Raw genomic sequence first — 23,340 nt, 5'->3', positions numbered from 1 at the left:
CCTTATTCATAAAAAAATGTGTAAAATTCGTTTTTTGCATATATATACTATGTATTCAATTATTTTAATGAAAAGCACGATATTCGATAACCAATGTTATATTGATCATATAAATGCTTTGGCCATAAAAATATAATCAAATTAGTCGCCATTTGTTGTTAACATGCAAATTTCACAAGCACTTCTAATAATGCTACCTCTGTGCTATTTTGGTAACGAGGAGAAAGTTTCGTATTTATATATAGTCTGTGCGGAAAGTGAAGAGAACCCATACATTCTACGACTCTTTTCTTTCCGCACAGACTACAAAAGTTTAATCACACATTTCGTCGTTTGCTTTTTTCTGATACTGGTTAATACTTAGCCGGTTGGCCATTAATAAAATGATAGTTGAAAATGCCTAAGCACTCCTGGCGCGCGGCAGACGCGGCAGTCTTGTCTGCTCCTTGTCCAAATGATTCCTTAAATGCATGTCATTCATGTCATGATGTCATGGCAGCGTTCGATATACCGGATGGCACTGGATGGCCTTGGTCACTTTTTCTTAGTATATGACATTTATTTCAGTTTATGTGATGTGATTTTTAGCACACTTTAAAGTTTATTCTGAGACTCGATGTATGGTGAATTTAGTTGTATTAGAAGCGTGATAAGCAACGTCAATTACACTGATGACAGCGTACATTGAAGCTAATATTTAATTTGTATGAAAAATAGGAAGTCTAAAGTCTCCATAATTATTAAAAGTTATTGAAAAAAGGGTCATTGTTTGAGGAGTATAGTCGACGTCAAAGATATGTTTACATTTTTCGCCTTATTACAAAGGAGTAAGGTGCAAAAGTGTAAACATATCTTTGACGTCGACTGTACAATCTATGTTTATGTTATTTGCTCGTGTTACTGGCCCCACCTGGTATCAAAAGAAACAAGAAATCTTAACCAAACGATAATGTTACTTACTCGGGGCCGGATATGTAACTACAATAAACTTACATTTACATATTTGTTTTACATATATTTATTTAGTCATACTTGAAATTACAACACCAGAATAATTCTTGGGCTTGACGCTCGCTGCTACGGGATCGGGGTGTCTCGATGCTTTGTTAATTTTTATCTTGGCGAGACTGAAATTGAGTGATGAAGATCTTGAGGTCTTAAAATTATACGTAAATATGTAAACAAGGTGTTTCCGTCATTAAGGGTTATATTTATATATGTATAAAAGTTACTATAAAATTATAATCACACGTGTACAGATAAATTACAGATGTAAAGTTCGTATTTGTTATAATACTTCAGTCAATGTCAGTACTCTTTGTACCGAGACTGACTGAAATAGCAAGACACGTTCGTACGTTTCCGTGAAAAATACGATGGAAAATAATTATGCTCTACATCTGTACTTCTTATTTGTGATAGGTTTTTTAATTTGATTTCCTACCTTATTACAAAGAGAATGAAGGCTATATTACATACACGCCACCCAATTTCTTTTGTGTTTTTAATTAAACTTGTAGTTATTATGTAAAGGTAGAAAATCAAATATATATTAAAAAACTATCTAGCTAACACAAAGTAAAGGTAGCGAAAAAGATGAGTGTAACTATTTGTCGTTATACATAACACACACAATATATGTATAATTTATATTATAACGCATCTTACCATTTTACAAACATTTAATCTCTAGCGTCCCGCGGTCCAAAATACTAGTACAAATTACCTCCAAATAAATTAAAATCATTATTAAATGGAACACAGTTGGTATTGTTTAGTTTCGTTCGGTTTTAATACGAATCGAATTCAATATTTTATATTTAAATTAATTTTAAAATATCTAATATGATAAAAATGTTCTTGTATGGTTGGCCGCTAGAGTTTAAAAGTACTACTACCATTGTCTCATGTCTTAGACGGTTACAAAGAATAAATATACATAAAGTGTCATTCTATGGAACTTGGTAACTATGTAAACAAACCGCCATACTGAAATCATCATTCAGTGACAGTTTCAATATGGCGGTTTGTTTACATAGTTAGCAAGTTCTATAGAATTACACTTTATATATGGAGCCGCCAGAGCGCATCACTAGCACAAATTGTAAACCGTTGAGTAACTTCTACATACTATGCCTAAAACAGTTTTTTGACAAGTTTTTACAGATAATAAAATATGACGTTGATGCATCAAGGCGGCTTGTTTACAGAGGGCCCACCGAGAAACGTGAAAATCGTTATATTTTTCGAAAGAGTGTTAGAGATGTAAATAACAAAACTTTCGTTCTTCTTTCACGGTGGCCCTCAGATTGTGCTATTGGCGCCCCCTACGCGCAGTTTTGCGTAATATTTCCTATGATACTCATGTGAGAAGCGTTAGAACATTTTCTAGTTGGGACATTTTCGGACACTTCTCACATTTTTGTGTGCGAAATTATGGAATGACATTTTTATGTTCCAAAATGAAGACTATTACTCGTAAATGTTTCCGATTTTTTTCCAGTTTTTGGAAAACTACTGCTAAAGCACTTTTTGCACAAATCTCGGCGTAAACATCATCTTGTTGTTCAACTGGCCTTATGTCGCTTCGATATTTGTACCTACTTGTAAAAAAAGATTATACAAGAAACATTATACAACAATAATGGGTAGTTATGTTAAGATTTATGAATAAGCGGGTGTCTATTTGAACAAAGTTGTGATTATAGAGTATTTTGGATTATATAAAAATGCTGTATGATCCGGGGTACAGGTTCTGAAAGAAAACTGTACAGTGTATATAAATCAATATATCTATATATATATTTTATGTGCATTATTATCTGTACGTAATAATATTCATAAAACAAAAATGTAGTGCATTTAAACCGTATTATTAAATAAATGTTCAGGATATGTAACAATATTTATAATCTACGCAGCACCAAGTGACTAAAAATAAAGTAATGTAAAGAAATATGTAAGTTTGCACAGATGCTTTGATTAGAGATCTTGGTGGTCCTTGTATAATACTGTATCTTGATCACACATTCACAAAATCCAAATACTATGTACTTATTCTGTTGAGTGTGACACTTCCAATAAACAGCTGAAAGAATTTGAGTGCACTTTAACAATAAATATTACGTAAATTCTCGCGTGTCTCAATAACATTTTCATAGTTCTAAAGCAAATGATAACTATTAAATATATGTAAAACTATGTCTAAGTGTGGTCATTAATTTTAGTACAACGGCCTACTGTACTATCTCACACCGAATTTTGTGTTCAATAGTTATTTGTTTTTCTCGTTTTAATATATATCAATCATTGTTGATACCTTCCCGTTGGCTTTTTAATGCCTTAAGATCTGTTTTATATTTAAATACAGTTTTAAGGATAACTAGCTTGTATCGCATTTAATTTCACACAGGTGAACTGCAAACATATTGGCTGTTATCTATGATTTCGGGACCCTCTTAAGAATGACCTTTCGTCTACTCAAGAGCTTTTTCAACCATCGCCATGTGCCGAATGATGGAGCTCATGGATAGTGCTTTGAATTATTTTGGTTCCAGATAGTCTGCTCCAAAGTCCTTCATTCTATGTCTGGCGAGGGCGTGACATTCACACCGTTAGGTGTCTTACTGTCTCTTCCTTTTTGCCACACATTCGACAATCGGTGTTGTCAGTGTCCCATCTTGGCCAAGACTTCTTTGACCCCGTAATGGCCCATAAACAAGCCTTTTATAATTTGGAGTTGTCTTTTGCTCAGGCCGGAGTCTACTTTTTGCATTAACCTTTTCGACGCCGTGTCAAACACAAAAGCTCTCACGCCGCGTCACTCACGCGGACGCCACATCACCGAAGTGTCAAAACTGAAATTGAACTTTATGCATATGCACGTAGGTCTATGTTGCTCTGTGGTCTGTGACCGATTAATCAGTCTTTGGTAAGGTGTTGAACCTGCGGTGCGGATATATCGGTCATTGGTGTCCAAAAGGTTAAGAGCTTTGAATGCTTTAGATCCTTCAGACTGTCCCATTCTACGCTATTAACACCGTCCTGCATATATGTATTAACTAATGGTTATATGGGTTATGTGGGAAGTTCGTGGCATAAATGTGAACTTTTGTGTGTTCAAATATTGACAAACATTGAGCATATGTCATCTGGCAAAATTCATACCAGAGGGCCTAGCCAAAATGCCAATCGATTGCGCCGCAGCGAACGAAACCGTAATGTCTCTATTACTCTTCCATATAAGTGCGAAAGAAAGACATTAGCGTTTCGTTCGCTAAGGCCCAAATGTTTGGGTAGGCTGCTGTTCAATCAGGTGTCACAGTCGCGTAAAACGCAAATATTGGTGTCTACAGGCGTGTTATAGTATAGTCGCGCTTATCACATTCGACATGACATTATTTATTATATTGTATAGAGCTCGTGTCGTCAGAACGAGAAGTACGTAATATCATGACATGTCAGTGTGACCACAATACACCTGATTTTGCGGTGCGCAAAGTCATATATTATATTGGAGCGATCAGACGTTCACAAATATCCGAATAAAGCCTCTAGGGTAGGGTGGTCTAAGACTGCGCACTTAAGGTTTGAGACGCGATAAAATAAAAACAAACGGTATAAATGAAATCAACTTTTGTTATTTTCTTCCCGAATAAAACAAGACAACATAATTTTAAACACTTTGTAAATGAGATCAACCAATCTTGATATATTAGAGCATAATTGAAAAACGAGAAATGCGCATTCTTACACTATCTGTGTTGCATCGCATCAAAACGTGTAAGTCTGCGCGGGTAGGGTAAGAATGCGCGATACCCAAAAAGGCTATAATTATTTACATAAGTCACAAGCAAAGGCGGCAGCACCCGTGTGCGCTGTTTATGCCACCATTCATTACAGGCGATGCACGCGATCCAGTCTTCAGTAATAGTATCTTTATAGATCTCGCCACATCACGGGCATATCCAAGAGGGTCAACATGATTTACTACAACATATCTTGGCTTGTAAATTGCGCTTGATGTGTTTCTTTGCCTTCAGCAAAATCAGCCTCGTTTTATCGTTCTATAATATCGGTTACAGAATTAGCCAAGAAATCAGCTTCAGTGAATAGCTCAGGATCAAAAGGCGATATTCCTGTAGTTTTAAAACTTTCAGCATCACATGCGGGGTTTGCAGATTTGAGACAAGCTGGTTTGAAGGTTTTACGCATTTGGAATACAGTTATAGTTCTTCCTGTGGTATTTCTGAGCCATTTTTCATATTCATGTGGAAATGGATGTGCAAGACTGCGCGCGCATTTTAACACGGTCGTACCATGCGCATTCTTACACATTCCTTCATTTTCACTAAAGCATACTGGTATCGCCATCTATGCAAAATGACGTGAAGTAGCGACTCCCATTCAAACGTGCTTTCGTATACGCGATGCATATTCAAGATCTCATCTTTTAATTTACTTAAGTCTATTTAGTGTCAATAAATTTAAATTGAAGAAAAATAAGATCAAAATGTGACTAAAACTTCAAACTCACCTAGAGTGTCGTATTTTCACAGTAAACTAAATTAATTCCTGGAGCAATAACAGGTGGCAATACACTTCAAAACAGCACTGAAGTTAGCCACGAACTTCACTTTGAATCTAAGTTATGACGTATGCGCATTCTTATCGACCGCGCAGTCTTAGACCACCCTACCTATTAAGATGTTAGAGGTAGAATTAGATCAAGATAAATTAGCAACGGATTTCATAGCACACGCAGCAGTGCAAGTGTTATTTTAAACATCAAACTTCTATGAAATTATGACATAAAGAATAAATAAGACTTGCACTAAGTGTGCTATCAAAATCGTTGCAGACTTATCTTGGCCTAACTCTAACGCTTTTTCAGTATTTGTCTCTTGACCGCTAAGATATATCTGCTGGCGCCTGTACATGTTAGCTATGAATAGGTGAATTTCACAACAATGAAAAAGAATACCTACCTACCTTGCGTACAATTAGTTCACTCATTTAAGAGGATAACGGACGACAGATTCTCCATTTGAGCAAAATGGGGACGACCTTGTTTAAGTTTGGGGTAGAATCGCGTCGCTCGGACGTCCTCTTTCTTCCATTGACGTATATCTCATCAGGACTACCCTTATGACTTTACGGCCACTAATGGCTGGCGTCCACTAGACTCGCCGAGTCGAGCCGAAATGCGTAGCCGCAGAAATTCGCCTGACGAGCAATACGCGCGGAGTGTCGAATCGGCGCGCCGCGGCTATTCGTCAATGGACGCATTTGCATAGAAAATATAGGAGGCGAATTATTGCGATTCGATTCGATTCGCCTCGGCGAGTCTAGTGGACGCCAGCCTTAAAAATGGTACAGTCAAGTGTATAAACATGGGTGCACTCATCGTACCCAAAAATATGGGACATGAGTGCTCTTATGTCAGCGAATTTACAACTATGGGACATATTTTTGAATAAGTTGTATGCACCCATATTTTTACACTTGACTGTACTAGTTCAGTGGTGTCAAATTCGAGCCAATCGTGCAGTCTAACGCACCTAGTTGCGGCCAATCGCGCGCGTGATGCGAACTCATCAACCAATCGCGTTGTAGCGGTGTCACACCGCTGTACTGGCCCCATTCATGCCCCATTCTTATTGCCCGTAAGGCTAGTCCTGAGATATACAACGTCTATCCTTTCCTCTTTACAAATCTTTTGATTTTTCCTTACATTGGTTATTATACGTTTTATACTCTTTTTAACAATGACGTTGATGACAAAATCAATAAATTAGCATAAATATATGAACACATTATTATTGCAATCAAGGTACATCTCTCTATTTCCTTTAGTGAGTTGGTACCCTACCTGTGTTTTGGTTAATACGTTTTCAACTACAGAATACAGATAGGCAGATAGGCCCTCTGAGGGCCTACCTAGGAGCATCTTTCTCTGTCACTTAAATTACGCCATAATTGGAGTAAAAGAGAAAGATGCCCGCAATTTGCGAACTACGATGTTCGCGGTAGGCCCTCTGACGTTGTTAACGAAATGGATATTGTGATCTATTACTTATATAAGTAAATTAATATTTCACCAGAGGCAGGGGTATATCACGTTATAATTTTAAACGCGGAATCGTTTTTACACAGACTTTGTACGTCTTACCTTTACTTATACAACTGTTTCGCGTTTCTTTATGTAAATAAAGTTATAGCATTTAAGTATTTTGAATGGTTAATATTAGCATACTTGTAGCATAACTAGTTATATTTATTTGACTTGTAATTCGACAAATTATCTCCATATATTATAATATTCATTATATGTATTTAGGTAACACATTGTGAAATCAACTTTGGATTAAAAATAAATGTTTTTAAAGCCTGTTTTGTTTAAATTGAAAAGGTTCCGTTTTTAACCTTTTGGACGCCAATGACCGATATATCCGCACCGCAGGTTCAACACCTTACCAAAGACTGATTATTCATCAATCGGTCACAGACCACAGAGCAACGTAGGTAGACCTACGTGCATATGCATAAAGTTCAATTTCAGTTTTGACACATCGGTGACGTGGCGCGTGACAGCTTTTGTGTTTGACACGGCGTCGAAAGGTTTAAAACGGGACCCTATTACTCTGCTATTACTAAGACTTCGCTGTCCGTCTGTCTGTCTGTCTGTCACCAGGCTGTATCTCATGTTCACAGATGATGTACCTATTTCTGTTGTCGCTATGACAACAAATACTAAAAACAGAATATAATAAATATTTAAGTTGCGTAATGGTACGGAACCCTTCGTGCGCGAGTTCGACTCGTACTTGGCCGGTTTTTCCTTTTGAGGTCCGGAGCTCTATAAATCGACTCGATATTACCACAAAGCGGCCGGGACATTGCGCCTTAAGTTAATAAAATGCATTCGTTGAGTGTAAATATTTATTTTACTCTTAAATAATAAATTACTGTTATATTAACTAACTAATAATAAACTAATGTTAATAGCTAACAGTTAAGTGTAGTAAGTACACATTTCAAGGTTTAAACTACATATTAGAGGCCTATTATTTTTCCACCCAAGTTATTAAGTTTTTCAGTAGCGACTCTTGTTATTTTCTTGAATATTGTCCCAGGCACCTGTAAATAAAATAATTACTTAGGTACGTAAAATATAGTCTTAAGCTAACTCGGCAGCGATTTTGATAGTGCAGAGTTGCAGACTGCAAGCATTATTTTAAACGTCATAATTTCATAGAAGTGTCTCGCACAGTCTGACTCTATTCTGCAATATTCGGCAAATATCTCGTCAGAAATGGGTGCCTTTCATCCCTTGGTTAATTTCCCAATTTACCATCGGTAGCAAATATTAACACGTTCCCTGTCCGGATGCCCCCAATGTGGGGTCATAAAGCTTTTTATCAGGAGTCCGTGTTTCTACTATGGGTTCACAACTTCAAAGTGAAAGCACACTTGGACGTGTGACATTATATACTTACTTACTTTACTCTTTGCGTGTGACTTTGTCATACTCATATCATTTTGTGTGGTGACAGTGAACGTTTTAAGAAAGATCAATCGATCAAAATAGAGAATAGATTCCAGGCGCTACTTTGCGGAAATCCATATTAATTAAAACCAAAATATTACTTTGCTTATCCGCGAAAAGATATAACGTGCTATGCTAGTCAATCAGTGCTAACCCGTTATACTTACTTGCGTATTTTTTACATGCTTCTCTTTTTCTTTCCCCTGCCCTTATCCCACGTTATGTGGGGTCGGCACAACATGTTTTTCTCTTCCATTCTCCTCTGTCTTTCGTCTCCTCAGCACTCACTCCTTTCTTTCTCATATCCTCTTTCACACAATCCATCCATCGTTTTTTGGGTCTACCATACGCTCTCCGTCCATCAACATTCATCCCTAACATTCTTTTGCCTATATGGCATTCATCCCTCCTCATTACATGCCCATGCCACGCTAACCTAGTACTCCTCATTTTCTCCGTTACGGGGGGCCGATTTTTGAAATTCGACCGCTCGATTTCGTGTATTTCGTTCAATAATTTCTCCACTACCTACTAGGCATTTAAATTCTACTATTAGAATTGAAAACGAGTGGTCAATACCACTAGATTACCAATTTCTATCGCTCGTATTTCAGAAATTACCATTTCACCGTTTTCCACCGATTTTCGAGTGACGAAATCGAATGATCGAAATTCAAAAATCGGCCCCCTGGAGCTACTTTCAAACTTCCTCTTATATACTCATTCTTAATACGATCCTTTCTCGTCACTCCACACATCCATCTCAGCATTCTCATTTCCGCTGCGTGCACTCTTCTTTCATCCGCTACTTTCGTCGCCCAGCATTCTGATCCATACATTACAACAGGTCTCACGATCGTTCTGTATTTTTTACATTCAATTAATGCAATTTATTTTTGCGGTGGGAGGGTGGGAACATTCATTGCATGTAAAAAATACGCAAGTAAGTATAACGGGTTAGCACTGATGCCACTGATTGACTAGCACGCTATCTTTTCGCGGATTAGCAAAGTAATATTTTGGTTTTAATCAATCGATCACTCACCTCAAGAACCGAGTTAACGAGGTTCGATACTCCCTCTGCTCCTTTGACTAAGGCTCTTCCAGCCGTGATAAATTTGTCGCCCGAGTTACCATACTTCTCTTCTTCTTTTATCGTATCCACTATGGGTTTGGGCTGTAAAAGTTAGGTATTTTAACACGTATCTAAACTATAGCCTGACAACATTCTATTTTGCCTTCACTTTTGTATTGATTTTCAGTGGTAGGTACTAAGTACAAACAGCAACACTCTTTTTCCATCAGTGGATCTTATTATGCCTTTTGTAACAAGGTTTACAAACTGTCAGTCAACCGTGTGGGCGCGATGGTACTTATTTATTATATGTCGTTCGCTAGGAACAGTAGGTACTCCTTGATAACAGACGTTGAAAGCCTTCGAGCAACACCGGCTTCCGACACATCGGAAGGGAGGGGCCCAAGCGATATCTCACCGTACAAATCTTTCTGCCATTTTTCGCGGGGGGAAAGGTGCACACAGTCGCACTTCTCACACACTTACATACAAAATCCAATCTGTAATGACGACACAAATACATAGAAAATGACACACGTCAAAGACAAATCTTGCAAACCTCGATCTCTTTTTGTGTACGGACGAGTGACAAGTGTCACAACACGCACACTAACACATTTTCGTTGAAGTATGTTTTATTGTATTCTGAGAGATGAGAAGTCGGATTTGTCGCTCGACCGATCCGCAATTTGTACTGAGCGAGCAAAATCGATAAATCCAACAATTACATGAGACTAAAATATAATAATTGTGTTTGTATGTAATTAAACGTATGATATGTAAAAAAAATATTACATGTGAAATGTAACACTTTCTTTTTGTAAATTTGATGTCCCCGACCTCTTTTTATAACAAAAAACCGAGCAAACAGGCATTTTTGTGCAGCAGTGTTCACGCGCGCGTCTGGACTCGGTCTAGTGAAAAATCCAAGTGCAACTAGTTTTATTACCCGCGCTAGATTAGATTGACGCGCTAATCTTGTACCTCGGCAGAGGGGAAATAGTGCGAATGCCGCCTCCCTTCCGTGTTGCTCGAAGTTGAAAGCCATTGAATGTAAGCGACAATGTAATCAAGGATAAAAAAACTTCGCATTTTTAAAGAATTTTACCACAAAGCTGCCAAAAGTGATTCCCATATATAGTAAACACCCCTATAATTGACGTGGAACCGGTAATGGGAATGGGACATAAAACCACAAATCCTTTAAAATAATTATCTAAAAGTAGTTTATAAACACTGGCTATATTTTATCATAAATAAGAGTCCTAGAGCTGTTTCAGTTTGAATTTTTATTAAATTTTTTATCTGTGTATTTTTAAGAAATTGACGGCAACCCAAAACTTGTCGTGTCAGGTCGTGTCACTGAAAAAAATTACCACTAAGAATTCTAAACAACTTCGCTAAAAGAAGTGAGTTCATTTATTAAAATTCAATTAAATATTACTTGATGTAACTAGAATGTGTTTTGTTAATTGCATTTACCATGAGATTAAGGTATACAACACACTCTATGATGTGACCCCCCCGATGTAAAAAAATAGTGGTATTTGGCCCAATCCCATTATAGGAGCTGTAAAACTGCATACCTTCTATGATGGGACAATTTACATAATCATGCTTGCCATGCCATAATTTTATTTCATGTTTAAACAATGCAGAAGTAAAAAAAAACTTTTTACAAAGAAACAGACTTCAAAAAGGATGAAATAAAATATTATCGTTTTTTATGGCTATGCGTTACCAACTGATATGTTTGAAGTCGGTGCCAAGCCAAATTTTGAAGCATACCATGACTTTGGTGCGATTCGATAAGGATTTACCTACGTTGGATTGCCTTACACGACAACAATGAACGTACTTTCTGTAGGTACAATCGACGTTAAAAATATGTTTACACTTTTCGCCTTATTACAAAGGAGTAAGGTGCAAAAGTGTAAACATATCATTGAAGTCGACTGGACCTAAGAACACACCTCAGAACACACGATCAAACCTTTATGGCGCAGTCCGTACCATGTTTGTCGGCACATTAGTGTAAATATAAATGCATTTTTTTGCCGTCGTATTTTTTAAAGAGCATTTCTTACTAATGCTCGAGCAGTCTATAGCACGCAAGTGTGGAATTGGGACTGAGTTATTTCCCGTCCCTTATCCAGAGGACTACATTTCAAAATATAAAACAATTCAAGGAATTTACCTTCTTGCCAAATTTCACCTAAAGCGGTTCAGTTGTTTAGCCATGAAAAGGCGACAAAGAGGCAGACAGAATTATTTACACATTTATAATAGTTATTAGTACAGTTCTAATGGGATTTATAGCCATAAAGCTGATTATTTTTGACTGGTATTGTTACTACTTGGCTTGGCACCGACTTCAAACATATCAGTTGGTAACGCATAGACATAAAAATCGATAATATTTTATTTCATCCTTTTTGAAGTCGGTTTAATTTTTTTTGTAAAAAGTTTTTATTTTACCATTTTTAGTTTCAACGCATTGTTAAGAGATGAATGAAAAACAAGATCATGTTTAACACTAAATTCGTGTACCTATTAGTTTAGTAAATATGTAATCAGGAATTTTCTCGAGTCCGTCTGGGAAATTATAATTCCTGTCAACTAAATCCATCCGCCCGCCCCGCCACTGACCCAATCCCTCAGTCCCCCGATCACTCAACCTCAACCCCTGATCCAGGAACCCCTCGATCCTGAACCAGCAACCCTTCAACCGCCATTCCCCGACCCCTTAATCCCTGACCCCTTAACTCCTAACCCTAACCCCCGATCAGTAGCCTTACCAGCTTACCACGAGTTTGACATTGATATATTCATGCATGTGTGTAACTTACTTCCTATGCATCTCGCTCGTACTAACCTTAGTGTGAGCGAGATGCATAAAAAGTTACATTTAGATGCATAAGACGTTAGCGAATATGTCAATGTCAAACTCGTGGTAAGACTACAGTTGCAGTACATCAAATTGGTGGTTTTCGGAAGCAAATGCTCGAGTTACCTTAGAAAACCCCGAAATCACTTAACACGTGCCTTTAAAAATTGAGGAGTTCTCTCAATTCCTCATGGATTCCATCATCAGACCAGAACCAAAAATAATACGGAAACATTACAATTCTTCCATACAAAAAAAGAATTACTCAAATCTAGGATGTACCGACTAGTCGCCGACTAGTCGGGAAAGCCGACTATCCGGCCACATTTGTAGTCGGCGATTAGTCGGCAACTAGTCGGCAAAAATGGCCGATTAGTCGGCACTTTATTAGTGGAAAAAAAAAGAAATCAACAGTCAATATTTACCATATGTTTTATGTTTATTTTACTAAGGCCCACTTGCACCATCCCACTAACCCGGGGTTAAGCTGTTTAACCGTCAACCCAGTGTCAAATTGAACTGGTAACCATGGTAACTCCAGGTTTAACCGGTTAACCCCGGGTTAGTGGAATGGTGCAAGTGGGCCTTAAATACCTATTCAGGGTGCATACGAAAACTTTTGTTCATATAATTGACCGTTTGATCGTCATCGTATGTTGGTGGGCTGGTGTTTTCCTCTACAGGTCGATCTCAACTGATTCTGGTGTAATTTCATGTGCAAGTTCGATATTTATTTTTTATTATTATTCAGTTTTTGTTTTTTTTTAATGGTGGAGCCATGGGGAACTTAATGTTATTGCAATATTTAGAGACTTAGACAGAGGAGCACGTTGTTCGTAAAGACGCTGACCATAGGGGATAGGTTCTTAACTGGCGACTACGTACGTAGGGGAAATAGAGCCTTGGAAATAACTACTACAAGCTGTACTGACGGTCTGCACAAGATCGCAAAATAAAAGAACTAAAGACAGAAATTGAACGAGGATTCTTGTGATAGGTCTTTGAACCTGTAGAGAACACCTTTTAGCCAAGCTAATATGATGAATAGCGCAACCAAAGGAGCAAAACTATTGCTTTTCACCTGAACTTATACGAAACTAATGATCTGGCCGACTAGCCGACTAGTCGGCCGACTAATCGGCCATTCGAGCGCCGATTAGTCGGCTAATCGGCAAATCAATAGTCGGTACATCACTACTCAAATCGGATCACAGGTGCCGGAGTAATCGCTGAACATACTTATTACATTTAAAGAAATCATCATCATTATCATCAAAATAATCATCATCATCAGGTCTACTTCATCAAATTGGTGGTTTTCGGGAGAAAATGCTCGAGTTGCTTAAGAAAATGCCCAAAACACCATGCATGTGCCTTTAAAAATTGAGGAGTACCCTCAATTCCTCATGGATCCCATCATCAGAACAGAACCAAAGTAAAATGGGACCAACTCGGAGGTAGCTCCTTTCAAACAAAAAAAGAATTAATCTAATCGGACTACGGATCGGAGTACGGTCGGAGTAATCGGTGAACGTACATGAAAAAAAAACCGGACAAGTGCGAGTCGGACTCGCCCACCGAGAGTTCCGTACTTTTTAGTGTTTGTTGTTATAGCGGCAACAGAAATACATCATCTGTGAAAATTTCAACTGTCTAGCTATCACGGTTCATGAGATACACCCTGGTGACAGACGGACGGACGGACGGACGGACGGACAGCGGAGTCTTAGTAATAGGGTCTCATTTTTACCCATTGGGTACGGAACCCTAAAAAAAATAGCCAACCGAATACAGAACGGAGGAGGTTCTATGAAATTGAAGTCGGTTAATGAAGTTACGAAATATATCAACCAGGAGGTATGCTCGGACTTATGCATCGGATGATAATGCAATACCTATTATGATAACATGGACCTGATCTGATGATGGAGACAGGAGGTGGCCATGGGAACTCTGCGATAAACGCAAACTAATTGTGTTTGGGTATGTTAGAATTGTCTCGAAGGGTATTAGTTGGCTGTGGAAAGAAAAATACATTCAGCGATAAAAGCTTATACCAAAAATTGATTTTTTTGCCAAAATTATTCCGTATTTCAATATTTTATACTGATAGAGCAATGTCCATTATAGGGTACCCATTACTGGATCCATGTCCATTACCGGGGTTCCATTACTGGAGTTTTGGTGTCCATGACTGGAGAAAAAAAACATAGTTTTAATTTGTTAAGTATGTGGAAACTCATTGCAGTATGTTGGATACAACACGCCTGAAACATGAAAGAGGGATAGGACATTCATCTTTTAACACGCTAAGCGGTAGACCATTTACATATATCAGGGAAATATCACTAATACTCCAAATTTCCTCTTAAATGTCCCATGACTTGCTACCTTACTTATGCAGAAAAATTGTATTGAACACAATAAAATATTTACATCAAAAAAGGACGAAGGAATTCGTGGCATTCCAATAAACAAAAATTTGAAAGTAGTCGTTGATATGATGCCATAAGTATGTAAGCTGTTTCAAGTACTGGACCGCTGGAAGAAGTACTGCGCGTCACTTTACGACTGTACTGACGCCTCAGTTTCGACGAGTTTGTGGACCGCGGATGAACCTGACATACTCCCTTCGGAAGTTGAGCAAGCCCTCAAGAGTTTAAAGACTGGGAAATCGCCTGGAAAGGATGGAGTTCCAAGCGAACTTCTGAAAAATCTGGGTAACGCGGGCTTAGCCATAATGACCAAACTCTGTAACCTCGTATGGATGTCAGGTAGATGGCCAGAGGAGTGGAGGGAGTCGGTTTTCATCCCGCTTCATAAGAAAGGATCGACAAAGGAGTGTGGCAACTACCGGACCATTGCACTGATCCCACATGCAAGCAAAATTCTCCTTCACATAATTAACCAGCGCCTGAAACACTTTCTTGATAGACAGGTTCCTGAAGAGCAAGCGGGATTTGTGAAGGGGAAGGGCACTCGCGAGCAAATGCTTAACATAAGACAGATTATTGAAAAAAGTCGAGAGTTCAACAATCCAGTTGTTCTCTGTTTCATGGACTACACAAAGGCATTTGACTGCGTTCAGTGGGGGGAACTATGGTCTGTACTGACAGAGATGGGAGCACCGGAGCATCTCATAGGATTAATTCGTAACTTGTATACTGACAACAGAAGCTACATTAGAATTGGATCAGAATGTTCCAAAATGTTCCAGATCAAAAAAGGAGTCCGACAGGGATGCATACTATCACCAATGTTGTTTAACATTTATGGCGAGTATATTGTCCGTAAATCTCTTGAAGGATGGCACAAAGGGTTTGCTGTTGGTGGGAAGAGAATTAATAACCTGAGATATGCTGATGACACTGTACTTTTGGCATCTTCAATATCTGACATGCAAGAACTTGTCAACAGACTGGAGGTCGAGAGCGGGAAGTTAGGTCTTGCAATCAACCGAAGCAAAACCAAGCTGATGATTGTGGATCGCGCCGGCCGCCTGTCTGCAGCTCCTACAATCCAGGGTATAGACACTGTTGATGAGTTCGTATATCTGGGGTCAAAGGTATGTAATGATGGCAGCTGTGTTCCGGAGATCAAAAGGCGCATAGGAATGGCTAAAGATGCCATGACGCGGCTTCAGAAAATATGGCGTAATCGGGGAATATCCAGAAACACTAAAATAAGACTTGTACGAGCCCTTGTATTTCCAATATTTATGTATGGAGCCGAAACGTGGACAATCAAAAGCAGAGAGAAACAACGGATCGATGCCTTTGAGATGTGGTGTTGGAGGCGTATGCTGAGAATACCATGGACAGCTAAGCGCACGAATCACTCCATACTGTTGGAACTCGACGTGAAAGTGCGATTGTCCACAATCTGTGAACAACGCTTCCTAAGTTACTTTGGCCATATAATGAGAAGGGGAGACGAAAGTTTGGAAAGGTTAATCGTTGTTGGTAATACTGATGGCAAAAGGTCACGGGGCCGTTCACCAGCACGATGGACTGACCAACTCAAAGGCGAGGAACCATCTCAGAAATTCTATGACGTGGTGAGGAAAGCGATGGACCGGAATCGATGGCGAGAGTGTGTTCGTGCCCGAACAAAACCCACCAACCACGATCATCAGTCATGATGGATGCGACCAAGAAGAAGAGTAAGCTGTTTGTATAGCGATATTAACTCAGGGCCAAATAGAACTTGTCTGGCTAATAGGATGGACACACGACACAGACATCGGTCATAGGTTGATTCTAAATCCCAGTCGGGTAAAAACCTTATTTTAAATAAGTAATATAGAACCTACTTGCAAGAGTCCTGCGACGATGCCGTGTAAATTTTCCTTCAGTGACAATTTCTTGCTGCCGTATCCCTCAGATTCAAGAATAGCGCCTTCAAGCGTCGTCGCCGGTGCACCAAAATATCCCGTTGCTAAATATTCAGCTCCCTCCTGAAAATAAATAAAGTATTCTGAAACACATCCAAATTGTTTGTATGTGTGCAAAAGGCGGTAAAATCAAATTTTCTATGGAAAATCAACTCTGCGCCTAAATTTTTTTAAAGCCAGCGTTTTCTACCGATAAGGTCGCTGTGCCAGAGTATTATAAAGTTCGAGAGAGTTAACAGATTTATAAAGTTAGGTTAAGCTAATTTTACATCGACTTGAACAGAACAAAATGAGGGAGTGTCATTATAAACATCGTATTTTCATAGAAATTTTACTTATGATATGGCCACACTTTGTGTTAGCTTGGCCCCGCTCTATCCATAATAATTTTAAACTGTACCTATGAGTAGAAATTACATTCTGGCTAAAATTTAAGCGGAAAGTCTAATATAATCGTTTTTTAAATTCGTGACTTTTTTTATTGGCCAGGCAGGAACCTCGGTTCTCCATACAAACGTAGTTAGTATTTGAGTACGCTCTCATTATAAAACGACTAGCTAGATTGCTCTCAAACTTTGTACTTACAATAAGATAAGGTTATTTAGTCCTACTAGCCCGAAAAAGTTATCTGTTTGTCAGAAACATGTCCACATTGTGCACAAAGTAGGAAGCTGTAGTGGCACGGACAGTTTTTATCCCCCTATATCCACCTACCCACATATAGGTAGGTATATGTATGAATAAGGTAAGGTGGGGTAAGACTATCACCGAGATAAGACTATCACTTGTATGGAATCCTCATACCGAGCAATATAAACTATGTTAGTCTTATCCCACCTTACTTTAATTAGTAGGTACTTAACACTGAATTATTTTTTAACTGCAGCGCCCAAAACCTACATTATCTGACAATTTCCAGATAACTAATTAATATAAGCTATGAGAGAGACACTTACGTAGTGTGCCAATTGTGCATGATTGTGATAATTATGATTATGTGCAATTCTTTTGCCAAGCTCATCAATTTTATGCGCAATGAGATTCCCGACAATCGACTTGTCACTTCTGGCTGATTCTGAGCGCTGATCAGCTACCACGGGAACGGTATCAACGTCGGAGTTGGCTTGCGGTTGGTCGTACACCGGCAGCTCCACCCGAATAGGGTCGTCTACTGGCGCAGAGAGGCAACTCGCAATGCAGAGCAGGACGATACCGGCGATGAAGAACATTCTAGAATAACAACAGAATATGAACCTTCTAGCCTGAATCATAGAAGTACTAGAATTAATAATTTGGCATGAATATGTTAGACCAAGACAAATCTGCAACGATTTTGATAGCCCACGCAGTGCAAGTGTTATTTACTCGTCATAATTTCATAGAAGTTTGACGTTTAAAATAACACTTGCACTGCGTGGGCTATCAAAATCACTGCAGACTTTTCTTGGTCTAACCTATTTTGACAGGCAATCTTGTACATTGTAGATCTGTGGAATATACGCCCAGAATAGGGAGTACCCTATTCTGGGCGTAATACTTTACCAGGGGTGCGAAACTCCTGACTTCGGCCAAACTCGGCTCCGCTCGGCTCAGCATTGCTCCGAGCAATTATTAGGGTTGGCACCACTTGACTTCCTTTGGCGTGCACGACCACAGATAAGATAATCACTTTAATTTTGACAACCCTAAATAGCCGAAAGGGATAGTGCCATATATTAGAAAGGGATAGTATGATTCGACCCTGAACCGCTGTCAAAGTTCGGTTTTGTAGGAAGTTTCCTTTCTGTATGGTAGCACTAAAGAAATAATAGTACTACCGTACAGAAAGGACACTTCAAGGAGTGTCTCCCCACTGATGGTAGAGTCTGGCTACTGAAATTTTACCCAAATGTTTGGCGGGAAATTCAAAAAATCTTGGGCTGGTCACACTTTGTGTAGTAGGAATTATAGTTTTGATACTAGAAAATATTTTTGATTTTCTGTGCACACGTAAGGTACCTAAGGATATAAGTAAGTTGAATATACGTAGACGTGCACTCAAAGACAGCTCACATCATTTCTACAACTATGTAAAGTACAGTCAACGTGAAACACATATGCTTACACTTTCTCACCATATACCATTGTCACAAGGCGAAAAATGAAATGTAGTGTAAATAAGACCTAGTTCGATAATACCGTAATATTAATCCATCACCAAAAAATTTAAATAAGTACGAGTACATACTATGCCAAATTTCAACTCAAGGTCAAGTTCAAGTTACTAGTCTTACTACATTTGCATTTTTCTTGCTTGCTTGGTTTGCTTACAGAAAAGACAGACGGCCAATAGGTAGGTATTTAAAACTACTAAGTTACAATTAATAATTTTGACTAAGATGAATATTTACACATTTAACTAACCATGACTAAGGGTCGGTTGCACCAAACCGTCTGTCACCGTTAAAGCGTTCACTAAATGTATTTGTATGGGAAATTTCATACTTCACTGCTGTTTGACGTTAATCAGTCTGTTAAATGTGGTTGGTGCAATTGGGCCTTATTCGCTGTAGTTAAAATCGGACTCTAAATATTCTGCTTCTAAGTAGTTATCAAAGTCGGACAGCAAATACTCCGGCTCCGAGTCCCCTCCTGTATATTGATCAGAACTGCTAGAAGACTCGTCATCACCGACGCTTATGACAAATCTTTTCATGTGAGCAGTTATGTTATCCTTTTGCATGTACTGATTTTCTATGTGGACAACATGATCAGTCATTTTTTTCCAATCGTTAGGGGTCACGCTTTCGAAGCAATCTCTAATAGTTCTTTCAAACTCTTGCGCAGATTGGGCTACATTTTTGCTGGCCACTTTTCGCTTAGCGATACTCCAAATCAGCTCTATGGGGTTCAAGAAACAGTGATATGGTGGCAGTCTTAGAACCTCGTGCCCATGAGTCCTGAGTATCTCATCTGCTTCGTAGATAGGCTCTTCTTTATGCTGTCCAATCAAACACAAGAGTTGTTCTTTAGTACAACGTTCACCAAACGGTATCGATTTCTCTATAAGCCAGTTTTGCAAATCTGCTTTTCGGGATTGTCGATTTGGCAGCTTATTAATTTGCACAGTGTGGTAACTTGCATTGTCTAAAACGACTACACTCGGTTCGTGCAAATTCGGCACCAATTTTTCCCGTAACCATTTGTTGAAGTTTGCCGCATTCATATCATGATGATAGTCAGCTGCGATCGATTTAGTGCTGAATACTAGCAATGCATTGGGCACAAAGCCACTTTCAGAACCAGCATGCACAATGATATATCTTTTTCCTTGAGAATTTTTTTCGATCAAACCTGTTGTGGACGGGCCCTGCCAAGACTTTTTTGGTTTGTAATGTTGATGAACATAAGTTTCGTCCAGATATATTATCGGTTTGCCTTCAGCACGTTTCAAAGCAATGGTGCTCAAGAAATGATGCCGCCAAGCTGCAATATCGTGCCGCTCAATTAGCTCTGAACGTTCATTCTTGTTCTGTTTAAATTCAAAACCGTTCGCCAACAATATTTGACGTAAGTTTCTTTGCATCCAGTAAAATTTATCGATTCTTTTAAATCAGCCAAAAGGGTTCTGAGAGTAGGTACTTGTTTTCTGACCACATAATATTCATTAATTTTATTTTTGATGGCTTGAACATCGAAGCTATCCAAGTTTGATTTGGTAGCTTGATGAGGCCGCTTTTGCCCCGGAGTACTAAAGTCACCATTGTTTTGTTTGCCTTCATTTAGTATATTTTTCAAAGTTGAAACACAAAAACCTGTACGAAAAAAACTTTAATCAATAATATAATTTAATAAGGCGTAGGGATGTGACGACCCCATCGCCCGCTGGTTTTACCAGTGCAATCAGTCAACGCAGGGCAGCTTGTGGCGAGCTGTTGGGGATTAGCGACCTCACGTACCCGAGTGCTCCTGGGGAGTTCTGTTACCCGCAAGGAGGGTGGGTGGGACAGGATTCTCTGCCTCTGGCTTGCCTTAGCCGGCCGGCCAGAGTGGAGTCGTTAGAGCTATAAGCTCCAGGGGTGGAAGTGAAATATGCATAAGACGCGAGTTGGCACAGTGGCTGTTAACAGCCACTGGGTAGAAAGCGGCGCACACCTCTCGACACCCCTGAGCCGCTCACACCGGTGTTGCCCTTGAGCCATCCTAGATGTCGCTTTTTGTGGGGGCCCATCTTGTGAGGGCGAGTCACCGTCTGCCGGAAATAAAATTGCATACCGTTTTATTAGGCAGGCGTCCGGTTTTTTACCCCATAGCTCAGTTCTTAGTCCATCGCTTTCACCCAATAACCTAGTTCATTTTAGATTCCATCAACTCTCAATAGTCCTTACACCCTGGCGGGTGCTGCCTCTGCGTGCGTCCCATGACACGGGCAAGGGCAGCCTCCGCTCGGTGTACCCCTTACATTTCATTAAAGTGTCAAAAGGGCCTCTACGTGTTGGCTTCGGCTCCGCGCACGCCTCCCAAAGGTCCGGAACACCATTGTTCCGTGATGGGAAAGACATACAAATAATAATGGTAGACTCGCAAAATTGCAATCAATATAGTGGTAATTTCCATTTTGCGAGTTTCATACGTCTGTCTATGTGACCATTAAGTTACGTTACTTTAGGTTAGGTCAATGGTTAAGTTAAGTAGGTATACCTAAAGATTCCATCGACACGTTGGCCGCTCATATACACGTACACGGTGGCTAAAAAATAACTGCAGTCCCGGTGCCATGGAGGTTTTAGGATTAATACTGAGCAACTTACCCTCTCATAGAAAATGGACCAGCCAAAATGTATACGAGTATTATGAAACAGCCAAATTTTTTTTCGCAATGCCGGGGTTGGTCCCATAGTAAAAAATGCTCTAAATAACCCCAAAACTTCCCTGTCAACGAGAATGCTAACTGCATTCTCGTTAACAGCCACGCTGTATGGACATTGGACATGTTTCGAAACGTTAACGTTTATTTTATATTTTTATATCAACTTTAACTACTGACCAGTCACTCCACAGATTTCTTCTAAATATTGGTTTTCAGTAAATAACTCCTTACGTTCCAATGTTTTGATTTTGTTGATATTTTCCAGAATTTCTAATTTAACCGTTTCTTTACACACTTGTCCTGTTTATGAGATTCAGGCATTAATAAATTTACGTACTTAATCAAACTTATAGGCAAATTTTAGAACTAGTACCTACTTAAAGTATCAAAATATTAGAGCACCAACCTACTAAATTGCTTACGACTTGTAAACATTGCAGTTTTTCTTTATATAACGCTTCTTGGCGACTGCGCACATTACCGTAATTGTTTGCGAGTTTAAATAATAGGTTCCGGACCTCACTCGGTATAGTCATTATTAATATTTTTTCAAATAAACCGCTTATATACCGCGAACAATTTGAATGGATGACATAAATTGACAACAGACTTTTAGCTTTTTTAAAAATCATAGACAATTGGTGATACCACAAGGAAATATCAGTCAACAAAATTTGGCTAGCCAGACTCTAGTACTATTATTTATTCTGTGGTATTACTGCAATGTTCTGCCGCCAGAGTGAAGCACTAATTTGTTTAGTAAACCATAGAGTAACTTATATTTACTACGCCTTAAACAGTTTTTTGTCAAGTTTTTATTACTAGCAAAAAGCAGAGCTTTGTAAGGGCTCGCGTAGTTTTCCTACCTAAACGTACCGGACCGCGACTTCGATCCAGTCCGAGGCTTGTTCCATGTTCGATCGCGTGGGTCCGAAATAAATCCGTTAAGGACGCAGCTATAAGTGAGAGCAAGAAAGAAATATACTGACCGGACCCCGGTCGCTGTCCGGTACGCCTGTCTGTTACAGCTTTTACTTTGTCCATTAAAAACGAGTCCAGACGACAAAATCAAATTGCCAATATCACCCACACGTAATATACAATTTCATAAGCGCTTATTACATCCTACACGGTCGCCCAGTAGTTTTTGTAAGGAAGCCAACTGGCTTTCCTACATAATGTTGGGTCAGCGAGCCAATGTCCTTGAATTTATTTATGCGCCCATACCACACAATTGAGCGTAAAACTATCCCGTCTGGACACCTACTGGCGGTAATCATGCTGCTCCGCACATAAACTTACGTATAATTTGCTCTCTTAAGTGCTTATCAAGACGAGTGAGATGACCAAAATAGCGTATGTCTATGTTGCAACAAACCTGAGTTCCACTAAATACTGCCAGGGTTCAGCTACAGCTCTATCTTGGGTATCTCCCAAGTGCTCAAAAAAGCGAAAACAGCGTGTGTCTATGTTGCACCTATCTCGAGCTCCACTAGGTACTGCCACGGTTCAGCATCAGCTCTTTCTTGGGTACTGCTCTCCCAAGTGCTCATCAAGACGTGTCAAATTACTAAAACAGCGTGTGCCT

General features: G+C 39.2%; 1 protein-coding gene and 1 long non-coding RNA gene across 2 annotated transcripts; both read right to left on the bottom strand.

Moving 5' to 3' along the window:
* Positions 1–7,999: 7,999 nt before the first annotated feature.
* Positions 8,000–18,147, bottom strand: LOC134804242 (uncharacterized). The gene is made up of 4 exons (XM_063777212.1): positions 17,860–18,147; positions 16,823–16,966; positions 9,594–9,725; positions 8,000–8,139 (listed from the first exon to the last, which is right to left on the bottom strand). The coding sequence occupies exons 1-4, from the start codon at positions 18,130–18,132 to the stop codon at positions 8,056–8,058; spliced, it is 633 nt and encodes a 210-aa protein (XP_063633282.1). The 5' UTR covers positions 18,133–18,147; the 3' UTR covers positions 8,000–8,055.
* Positions 18,148–18,794: 647 nt separating this feature from the next.
* Positions 18,795–22,439, bottom strand: LOC134804952 (uncharacterized). Its single transcript, XR_010146211.1, has 2 exons — positions 21,930–22,439; positions 18,795–18,901 (listed from the first exon to the last, which is right to left on the bottom strand). It is a non-coding gene; the product is annotated as an uncharacterized LOC134804952 (long non-coding RNA).
* Positions 22,440–23,340: the final 901 nt, after the last annotated feature.

The sequence above is a fragment of the Cydia splendana genome, chromosome Z, assembly GCF_910591565.1.
Source record: "Cydia splendana chromosome Z, ilCydSple1.2, whole genome shotgun sequence".
Lineage (NCBI taxonomy): Eukaryota > Metazoa > Arthropoda > Insecta > Lepidoptera > Tortricidae > Cydia > Cydia splendana.
The sequence above is the reverse complement of the archived record's forward strand: the minus strand, read 5'-3'. Positions and strand labels throughout refer to the sequence as shown.

What these genes read in the sequence shown, in the direction of transcription:
- LOC134804242 (XM_063777212.1), bottom strand. Translation starts at nt 18,132, where the DNA reads ATGTTCTTCATCGCCGGTATCGTCCTGCTCTGCATTGCGAGTTGCCTC. An exon ending in ATGCACAATTGGCACACTAC is followed by an intron (nt 16,967 to 17,859) that starts GTAAGTGTCTCT and finishes ATTTATTTTCAG; the next exon opens with GAGGGAGCTGAATATTTAGC. An exon ending in TCGTCGCAGGACTCTTGCAA is followed by an intron (nt 9,726 to 16,822) that starts GTAGGTTCTATA and finishes TAACTTTTACAG; the next exon opens with CCCAAACCCATAGTGGATAC.